A 12,565-nucleotide genomic window follows, 5' to 3' on the forward strand; every position below is an offset into this window, starting at 1 on the left:
CATAAAAACAAAACTTTACTGTATTCTGGATATTACTTCATAATATACACGGTAGGCACACACACACTCATAGCGAAACAGTAAAAACAATGGCGGGATATTAATACCAGGCCAATCACGACTTCACCAGCCCAACGTCAACAGGCATTGTTATATAAAATATTTGCCTGTCTCTGATTTTCTCGTATTTGATTTGCAGACTTTTATGAGATATAACCGGGCTTTTGATGTGACTGCTGGCTATTTGATATCAGCCAAACCTGATATGGACTTACCGATCGCTAGATGTAATAAAATACCGTACAGACAAGAGGATTAGGTCTCGGCTCATCATTTGTCGGAACATTAACAGGCGGTAAATGGGCACATGTTGGGGTGTAAATCGGTCGTGATATCTGACGAGCCTAATCGGAGGTGTGACCCAGGTAAACGGGCCCATGTAATACGCCTCTTAATGCAGGTGTGACAACACGCCCTCCTGTTTAGAATCAGGAGTTCGACATAAATGTCTGGTACAGCACACAGACTTTCAACCTGACGGTACCAAAGTACAATTTACCTACAATACAATATATATATACCTACAGTACAATGTATATATACCTACAGTACAATGTATATATACCTACAGTACAATGTATATACCTACAGTACAATGTATATATACCTACAGTACAATATATATATACCTACAGTACAATATATATATACCTACAGTACAATGTATATATATATATACCTACAGTACAATGTATATATATATACCTACAGTACAATGTATATATATATATATACCTACAGTACAATGTATATATATATATACCTACAGTACAATGTATATATATATACCTACAGTACAATGTATATATATATACAATATATATAGTACAATGTATATATATATACCTACAGTACAATGTATATATATATACCTACAGTACAATGTATATATATATATACAGTACAATGTATATATATATACCTACAGTACAATGTATATATATATACCTACAGTACAATGTATATATATATATATATACCTACAGTACAATGTATATATATATACCTACAGTACAATGTATATATATATACCTACAGTACAATATATATATACCTACAGTACAATGTATATATATATATACCTACAGTACAATGTATATATATATACCTACAGTACAATATATATATACCTACAGTACAATATATATATATACAATGTATATATATACAGTACATGTATATATATATACCTACAGTACAATATATATGTATATATATATATACCTACAGTACAATGTATATATATATACCTACAGTACAATATATATATATACCTACAGTACAATATATATATACCTATATATATATATACCTACAGTACAATGTATATATATATATACCTACAGTACAAAGTATATATACCTACAGTACAATGTATATATACCTACAGTACAATGTATATATACCTACAGTACAATGTATATATATCTACAGTACAATGTATATATACATACAGTACAATATATATATACCTACAGTACAATATATATATATACCTACAGTACAATGTATATATACCTACAGTACAATATATACAATATATATATATACCTACAGTACAATATATATATACCTACAGTACAATGTATATATATATATATATATATATATACCTACAGTACAATGTATATATATATACAGTACAATATATATATACCTATACAATATATATATACCTACAGTACAATGTATATATATATATACCTACAGTACAATATATATATACCTACAGTACAATGTATATATATATACCTACAGTACAATGTATATATATATATAATACAATGTATATATACCTACAGTACAATATATATACCTACAGTACAATGTATATATATATACCTACAGTACAATGTATATATTTATACCGACAGTACAATGTATATATACCTACAGTACAATGTATATATAAATACCTACAGTACAATGTATATATATATACATGTATATATATATATATACCTACAGTACAATGTATATATATATACCTACAGTACAATGTATATATATATACCTACAGTACAATATATATATATACCTACAGTACAATGTACAATGTATATATACCTACAGTACAATGTATATATATATACAGTACAATGTATATATATATATACCTACAGTACAAATATATATATACCTACAGTACAATGTATATATACCTACAGTACAATGTATATATATACAGTACAATGTATATATATCTACAGTACAATATATATATACCTACAGTACAATATATATATACCTACAGTACAATATATATATACCGACAGTACAATGTATATATACCTACAGTACAATATATATATATCTAAAGTACAATATATATATACCTACAGTACAATATATATATACCTACATTACAATATATATATACCTACAGTACAATATATACAGTATATATATACCTACAGTACAATGTATATATACCTACAGTACAATATATATATATCTACAGTACAATGTATATATACCTACAGTACAATATATATATATACCTACAGTACAATGTATATATTTATACCGACAGTACAATGTATATATACCTACAGTACAATGTATATATACCTACAGTACAATGTATATATACCTACAGTACAATGTATATATACCTACAGTACAATGTATATACCTACAGTACAATGTATATATACCTACAGTACAATGTATATATACCTACAGTACAATATATATATAGTACAATATATATATACCTACAGTACAATGTATATATATAGTACAATATATATACCTACAGTACAATGTATATATATATATATATATACCTACAGTACAATATATATATACCTACAGTACAATATATATATACCTACAGTACAATATATATATATATATATATATATATATATATATATATATATATACCGACAGTACAATGTATATATACCTACAGTACAATATATATATACCTACAGTACATATATATATATATCTACAGTACAATGTATATATACAGTACAATGTATATATATACAGTACAATATATATATACCTACAGTACAATGTATATATATACAGTACAATATATATATATACCTACAGTACAATATATAAATACCTACAGTACAATGTATATATATTTATACCGACAGTACAATATATATATACCTACAGTACAATGTATATATACCTACAGTACATATATATATATATATCTACAGTACAATATATATATACCTACAGTACAATATATATACCTACAGTACAATATATATATACCTACAGTACAATATGTATATATACAGTACAATATATATATATATATCTACAGTACAATATGTATATACCTACAGTACAATATATATATATATATCTACAGTACAATATATATACTTACAGTACAATATATATACTTACAGTACGATGTACATACTTACTGTATGACGATATGATGTAAAACAAAATACAAATATTTCAATAATAATGAATTGTATAATTGATGTATTTTACACTGTAAAATAGAATATAAATGATTTATCCATGGTACCCTGTAAAAACGGAATATAAGGAATTTGTCTATGATAAACTATAAAACGTCATAAATATAGTTGATGATAAATTGTTAGATGGATGAATAATTATTTATCAATTATTAAATAAAAGATGAATGAATATTTTATTTCACAACAGAAATGATTAGATCAATTAGTCAGATTATTAAGAAAGAACAAAAATCATGTAATAGTTTAAACTGAATTCAAGGAATTTATCTATGCTTTGTCATAAAGAGGATATCTAGAATGGTGATGGTACAAAACTGATGGTAAAATAATTTATGAATTGTCATTAAACAAAACTTAAAGAAGAAATTAACTGATGACGCACAGAATCAAACAAAACAGAGTAAGTCGAATTGACTCATGGTAAATTACGAAACAGAAAATAAAATGTTAATGCATTATTAAAACTGAACATCAATAATGTGTAGGTGTATATATCCATTATATTATATTATATAGAAGGAATTATAAATGATAGCTGAGAAAACGATTAAAAAAATATTAGATACAAATGGATAACAAGAGTCGTATATATGTATTTTTCCTCCGTTCGGAACACCCTCTGATCAGACTCCATAACGAATTACTGGGTATCATGTCTGTAGTATTGGGAAAACATTACAACATAAAACTTAACCTATACATCAGGACGCAATCACTCAGACCACATGAAACAAATTTCAGCTTGGCCCAAGAAAAAGAAAAAAAATGTATATTAACACTGGATTTGAATTAATCATACTAAATCAATCTGGCATGAAACATGTCATTTATGGGCAGTCAATGAAATAGGAAAACAACATTAGAAGAGATAGGTGTAGGACCTTTATATTAAGTGTGTATCAGGCTATATACTGTGTTTTAGTTTGCTTGTAAAACTAATTCCTATGTTGAAAAAATATCTATAACATGCTTTCCTATAAACCTGAGCACCATGAACAATCGACCTGTAATAGCAAACGGCGTAATAAAATATTTATTGGTGCTAATGAAATCTGACTGAAAATCATAGTCAGCAAAAACCTTACTTTTTTGTATTCTGATATGGCATCTGTGGTCACAATTATAACATGACGCATGTATGTCGTTTTTGGTCCCTATATATGACAAGATATGGCATCTTTGGTCACTATAAATGACAGGATATGGCATCTTTGGTCACAATTAATGACATGACACATGTATGCCCTTTTAATAGCTATATATGACATGAAATGGCATCTTTGATTACTATAAATGACAAGGTATGACAGGTTTGGTAATTTTGCATGCAAAATCCTGTCATTTATACTAACCATAAATGCCATTATCATCACGATAGTGCAACTTTTACATTTACATTTCATACGCGTGCGAGTAATTTACGCCGATGATAACTAGATTTAAACTTTTCGAAGACCAGATTTAAACTTTTCGCCGACGACTGTGTAATCTGTCATTTTAACGTCAGGATAGCCACAATCATGACGGTGTATTGGTCAAGACTTGTGTGGCATTTATTGTACTGTAAATCACAATTCTTTCTAGTTAGTTTATGTAGAGGCATTGTCATGTGCGTGTAAATGTTCATTAATAACACGAAAGGATATACATATAATGTCTTAATAAATTACGTTTAGTGTGATATATGCCCATGTGAGACACATGCACCTAAGCCCTTGGTATCCATCTGGTGAAATGATCGAAGGGACTGACTTAACCCGTTCTTCCGAATCTTCAAGAACATACAGGTGTGAAAGATATGTAAATGGAAGAAAATATATAGTGAATGGTTTCGTAATGTTTCTTTCTCTTCTGTTTCAGACTGACTCAAACAGCAATGACATGGACAGAGGATATAAACGGGTCGCCATCGTCGAAGACTTCTTTGAAATCATTTATGGTGTGCACGTGGAAATGGACGGGCGAGGAGGCAAACACGCGGGTCAAAAACGCACGTACAGAGCGGTAAGAAAAACATAGAACGTCTGTTCGTACTGCATGCTCTTGGATGCATGTAGATTGTGCAATATTTCAACATTCTGGTACAGATCATAGTATTAGTATCAAATTCAAAGAACAGATACATTCAACCAAGGTCATTGGTATTCCCTCCAATAAGTATCAAGGTCATGGTCATTCCCTCCAATAAGTATCAAGGTCATGGTCATTCCCTCCAATAAGTATCAAGGTCATGGTCATTCCCTCCAATAAGTATCAAGGTCATGGTCATTCCCTCCAATAAGTATCAAGGTCAAGGTCATTCCCTCCAATAAGTATCAAGGTCATAGGTATTCCCTCCAATAAGTATCAAGGTCATGGTCATTCCCTCCATTAAGTATCAAGGTCATGGTCATTTTCTCCAATTAGTATCAAGGTCATTGGTATTCCCTCCAATAAGTATCAAGGTCATGGTCATTCCCTCCAATAAGTATCAAGGTCATAGGTATTCCCTCCAATAAGTATCAAGGTCATGGTCATTCCCTCCATTAAGTATCAAGGTCATGGTCATTTTCTCCAATTAGTATCAAGGTCATTGGTATTCCCTCCAATAAATATCAAGGTCATCGGTATTCCCTTCAATAAGTATCAAGGTCATCGGTATTCCCTTCAATAAGTATCAAGGTCATCGGTATTCCCTTCAATAAGTATCAAGGTCAAAGGTATTCCCTCCAATGAGTATCAAGGTCAAAGGTATTCCCTCCAATGAGTATCAAGGTCAAAGGTATTCCCTCCAATGAATACCCATTTTATTTAGATATTCTCTCCAGTATGTACTGTTTTAAGACGATTTCTTCCGACACATGCCAAGACTAACAGCATACAGATGTCGTTGATATCCACTTTAACACGTACGGGTGTCATGGCCAATGTCATCACGATTGCTTTTCTTCTCCTTGCCATGTAATATATCCGGTAATTGCTGACGTTGTACGATTTCAAACGTAACACCACAAATAGTGTCTGTAAGAGATCGTTGTAAATCTTGGTGATGATGAAGAATGCCTCACGACCAGGCAATCTCATACCAATCCTGTAAACTTTAGCTTAGTATTTTTGGCAACTGATCCATGGAGACGGTTACAAAGATATATCCGGGCCATATTAAATATAACAACACTGTCTTCACGTGGAAAAATTTTCAAGATTTAAGAATAGCTTGTTCTGGGTGCCGTCAAATTCGCATAGCATTGACACGTCTGGCCCGGTCCAACCATACGTGTTACGATCTGAGTTACACAATGCTCCAGCATACAGGTAGGTCATTGTCAGGTCCAGGTCAACTCCAGGGACATTATTAGTACACGACTTGTATGAATTATTCATATCAAGGTCACGTGGGTAAAGGTCATGAACATATGACGTCACTGAGGTCAGATGAACAAATGAAAATCTGTGATCGATTGATAATGGATGGCGTTTTGACCACGTCCACTGCCAAGAGATCAGCTCGGCATCTAACCGCCCTGTGATATTTTGAACTAAGGAACACATTTGATAAATTATTAATCCTTTTCTGTCTTGGGTACCTCGTTCTCAGTGGTACGATGCAACATTCCTTCAAATACTAACGTGTTTCCTTACTGACCGATAACTTCTCGGACGGGTCACACACTCCCCTTATATAAAAACTTTCTATTTTACTGACAAAGGTATGACGTATTCCACCATTATTCATCCGCTGTATATATCGATACAGGAGTCGTTGTGACCTAAATATTGACTATTTACAAATGGCGTAAACATATATGAACATGTCTAATTTTGCACAAAACCAGCTGCACACATTGACATATTTCCTGATATTATTTGTTTTGATAAAAACAACTAGCTGATGAGAAACGGATACCTGTATGCGCATGTCTGATTTAAGGCATTTGTAAAGTACAAACAACTAGTGGTGTACGGATCTTTTATTTGGGGTATATATTTGTCAATGCTGTGAATATTTAAATAGCTAATATCTAAAGTCGCTTACTTGAATTGATCCGGATTTACATCGCAAATGTTGTCGTTTTAAAAAAAAAACTCTCACCTTTCCGGAACACCCAGACTACTCCTGTCCTTTGTTTCGTTTTTTTTAATCTTTTGTCCTAACTTTGAGTTCTTTTGTCGGTTTGTCGGCCTAGTTGTCAGTCACACAATATCTATTAGTATAGGACCACAGGTGCATGTTGTTTTTTACCAATACAGAGCTCGGAAACACTATATGTGTTGTAATCTGAAGGTGATCGTTAACTTCAGTAGTATTTTACACTCTGTGATCATAAGATATTATTTCTGAGTTGCCTACTCGACACTTTAAGAGTAATGACAGACCAACATTAAAAAAAAATGATGGTACACATTTTCCATTTTCTCATATTTTATATAGAAGTTTGCATTGATTCACTACATAGTTAATCACTGTGCGACGAAAGGCAGACGAGTCGTGTCGATTTAAAAAAAAAAATGACGTCCGGATAGATTTGAGCAAATGATACTGATGTGCCGTCATACAGTGCGCCGCCGAAGCAAGTAAAACAACATGCCTCGTCAGAGGTTTAAAGGTTGTTCGAGACCAAAATCAGCAAAGATACGCGGGGATGTGATTTTGAAGGAGATCTATACTTTTATGTCGGAATGGCTCGTTTAGGTACAATATAAATTGCCTCTGAAACATCCGTTAAATATTCAAAAATAACGCTATATTATCCACAGATATTATATTTCTGCGTATTCCCCCAAAACCTAGTGTTCTTTTGTCCAGTATTCCAGGAGGTATGATGGGTTCCGGTTTTTCAGTGAATTGTGTTTTTACTGCCCAAGAATTTTCCTTCAGTGCTTTAGGCCTGATGTCAGAAATAACAGAGCTTGGCCTGACATAACCTCCTCGCCATAGATCACTCTTCCATTAATCTTAACGAGACTTTTCCAGGTAACGCAATTATTTTCGAAGTCATTTTCAAGACGAAGGTGCGGCGGTGTACTTCATGTGTCGAAATTAGGTCTTCATTCACAAATCTGAATTATTACAATATAGGCCTATCGTGGTTTTGCAATAGGGGCCTAAATTGTTTGAATGGATCAAGTATGTGCCGAGTTTTACATCAAGTGCATCGCAATGTCTGGAAAGAAAATATGTAAACTTTAATTAGTGTCAATGTCTGAGGTTTGTAAGTTCCAACTTTGGTGCATCTTCGTTAAATTTGCCTTGAATCGACACATGAAAGCTTATGGAATGCTATCGATCGTTTGGTGAATGAAAATAACACTAATGTCAGTGAGTGGAAACCATTTCGTTTCTTCATGAATAGGTGTAAGGATTATTAGAAATTTAATACTGACCATAAAAAAGTCGTGTAGTTCTGTTAAACTCCTCTGGATTAGGATCAAATGAAATCATTCACGGAACAAAAATAACCAATATTCAGCATTAATGTTATCGACACTGGAAAGGAGTAGCCCTGGGGGCGGGGCTTAATAATGATTCATAACATTGAAGAATGAAACGGAGAAAAACAATGCAGGAATGAGACTCGTGACCTTAGTATGGAGAAAAATAGAAATGAAACTTGTATGTAATATATATGATTTTAGATATATTAAAATAGAAAAAAGCAGAGGAATGAAAGCCATGACTTAAGTATGGAGAAAAATCAAAATGGAAATGAAACTTTAAATATATTTTAAAACAAAAATAAGTAAAACAATTATTTCCTGTTTTACCATTTCTATTCCACGGCCGATTAAAAAAGCTGCTACAGGTATTTGCCTGTTTCACTTTCCCAATGTGTTTGACCAGATTGCCATCTCCTGTGCGCACTAATTATTGAAAATCATTTTACAGTTATTGATCCAACACAGAAATGAAATAATAATTTTCATGTATTTGTCGACATTATAATATATTTACAACTTAAGAAATAATATTTATTTTTACTTTTTAAAAGAAAAGATAATTTTTTACAATTAGTCATTGAGACTTTCAAACATCCGTTCTGGTTATTAATATGGTGAGATAAATGGTAATACCCACGCACTTGGAATTCTCTGTCTGTGTCGTGAGAATACAGTTTCTTTGTCTTAAAAATAATATTCAATCTTGTTAGTTTCTGATAGAATTTAAAAACTGATTCTAAGTGTTGTGGGATTGTCGTCTTTACCTCTGACTAATTTTTTTTAATTCAACCTGCACGCGCCTTTCTTCTACATAATTATATCAATACAGCGTACAATCGCTCCTTTGTTCGGTAGATGTCGGCCACTAGTCGACGTATTAATTTTACAATGAGACCGTCTTTCACGACGATTTGATATATTACGCTGGAAAATCACCGTGCGATATGTAATTTCGAGGACTTCACTACCGTACGCCTAATAGCCCACCTTGTACTCAACATCCGTATTACAATGTTGTTATTCTAACAGCAATCGATAAAGTGATAACACAGTTCAAATGATATCCCGGCCTGTCGACTTCTTGGTATACCCGACACTCGACAGAGGCAGTGCCACGACCCCGAACTATTTTCTATGGTCTATTTTCCTCCCCTCGATGTTTCTACCTTGCAATTTTCGGATCGTACCTCGGCTCGGGTTCGCTAATTAGTTGGCTACCGTTACCGGGACTGCGTTTGTGTCCTGGGCGCTAATTAATCCTGGCTCGAGGCAGGTGAAGCAACATGGCGATTAGCGGCATGATTCCAACTGCTTTCCGAGGTGGTGATTGTACCTAGCTCGCTGTAGCGACATCCGTGGGCTGGCGAGTCTTTGGAAATTACATCCTGGCTTTTGATAGAGGAGGAAAATTATGTTTCCACGATATTGTGCTGTATGAAATATAGTCTGGCTTTTTCACGGCGTGTAGCTTGTCATATCCAACTATTCCACTGTCGATTTGAGCAGACATACACAAGCCCCTAGGAGGATCTAACTCTCGGTTTTTACACCGAATGAATTGCCGACCTTTTCGCAATATTAACAGATCCTGACGGCAACGGGTCTTCATATCACCCTGGCACTCAATTAAACACCACATTCACGGCGATCTTCGGAAGGATTGCGAGATTCCTCTCGTATTATATAATCATTTACTATGATTATAGCAAAAATGTTCTGTTCTTTGTCATTAAATACGGAAACATCGAAATGTCTCCCGGCAGAATAGAAACGAGCTCAGTGTTATAACAGGACACTCGGTAAAGGCCATATTTAGGAAACTGCATGTTTTTTTATTGCATTCTTGTACATTTTGAAGAAAAATGAAATTTTTGAGTTCTCAAGAGATTTTTGCGTACCAGTGACGTGTAAAAATACCATAACCTTTAGGGAACAACGTCTTACATGACGTCATAAGTCAATAGAGGACACTGATAAGGTAGCAAAGGTCAACAGAGGGCAACCAGAATGAAACAGGGGTCAACAAAGTACACTAAGAAGTTAACAGAGGTCAACAAATGTCACTTAGAAGGTAACAAGTTAACAAAGGTCACTTAGGAGGTATCAGTGGCCAAAAGTAGAAACTAGGAAAATATCGCGACGTCTGAGGTCACGTTTGGGCACTGAGAAATATCCCGACCTAATGTCCAGTCTCTAAAACCTTTATTATCTATTTTTTTATTATCCAAAACTTTCTTCAATATAGATCGACTTCAAATCGGGATCACGTTGTAAAATTTCTGTTACTACTACAATAGGTTCTAAGTCATCAGTTGGTTGATACAGCAAACCAAACATTTATACGTGTGGAACAACCTGTAAATACATTCTGACTGGCCGTCATGATGAACCTTGACAGGCAGGGCATTTCACACAATCGCGGAAATTAAAGCGCGGAAGAAGTAGTTCCAATTTTTTAAAAGATATTTTCATTCCTATTGCATGGAAGGTAATACACCTGTTAATTACTTGCAAATATTCGATTTAAACAGTATTTTAATCGTCTAAATGAAACATGTAAATTAGATCATGTACACAAATGATGATACGGAAACAGATACCGATGTTCTTAAACATAGTCTTTCTCATCACCAACATGTATATCCTATGTATTTGACAACTAGGGAATAATTGTGTAAAATAGATCAGCTGTGGAAACGTAAGGGATGTACAGTATGTACTTCAGATGAATGAAATGGGAAGATGAGCGTGAAGGAACGTGGAGAAACAGAGAAGGAAGATTTGTGATTGAGTGTGCCCGGTTAGATGGGTAGTATTATAACCGTTGTATTATTAAACATGGACTAATTATTTAGGATTTTCCCTAAGATATTATTAACTTTTTGAGTAGCTATAAATATTTTGACATTTTGATCATCAGATTAAAATACATTACCGAACGATGGCAAATCAACACCGAGTTTGTACACCAAGGGAATGAAGTATTTTTTATTGTAAGTAAAATTTACGATGGGTATTGTCATCTAAAAATATCCAAATACATACAAGATTTCTTTTGAAAAAAAAAACATTCAAGGAACTGCATTTGATACGTAATCTAGCATTTAAATCTGATCTAACCTCGATCCTATATTACTTAGCGTTCCGTTACTTCTCAAAAATAGCTAATTGAAAGAAATATCTTATACAACAAAAACTCGCGTTGTGAAATCTTTATCTTTATATAAATCATATATTGTAGGATATTAAAATTGACAATATACAACAGACAACAAGAACTCGTGGTGTAATCTTTATTGATATAAATCATATATTGTTGGATATTAAAATTGACAATATACAACAAGAACTCGTTGTGCAATCTCTATTGATATAAATCATATATTGTAGGATATTAAAATTGACAATATACAACAAGAACTCGTTGTGCAATCTTTATTGATATAAATCATATATTGTTGGATATTAAAATTGACAATTTACAACAAGAACTCGTGGTGTAATATTTATTGATATAAATCATATATTGTTGGATATTAAAATTGACAATATACAACAGACAACAAGAACTCGTGGTGTAATATTTATTGATATAAATCATATATTGTAGGAGATAAATA

General features: G+C 32.7%; 1 protein-coding gene across 1 annotated transcript in view; it reads left to right on the forward strand.

The window, feature by feature from the left end:
- Positions 1-12,565, forward strand: part of LOC132552198 (nucleolar protein 4-like) — a 131,206-nt gene that overhangs the window by 47,655 nt on the left and 70,986 nt on the right. Inside the window, exon 2 of the mRNA XM_060216347.1 lies at positions 5,388-5,531. Coding sequence (XP_060072330.1) covers positions 5,388-5,531 — 144 coding nt within the window. The remainder of the gene's footprint in view (positions 1-5,387; positions 5,532-12,565) is intronic.

This window comes from Ylistrum balloti, unplaced genomic scaffold (genome assembly GCF_031769215.1).
Source record: "Ylistrum balloti isolate Yb309-2 unplaced genomic scaffold, AGI_CSIRO_Ybal_v1 Utg370240, whole genome shotgun sequence".
Lineage (NCBI taxonomy): Eukaryota > Metazoa > Mollusca > Bivalvia > Pectinida > Pectinidae > Ylistrum > Ylistrum balloti.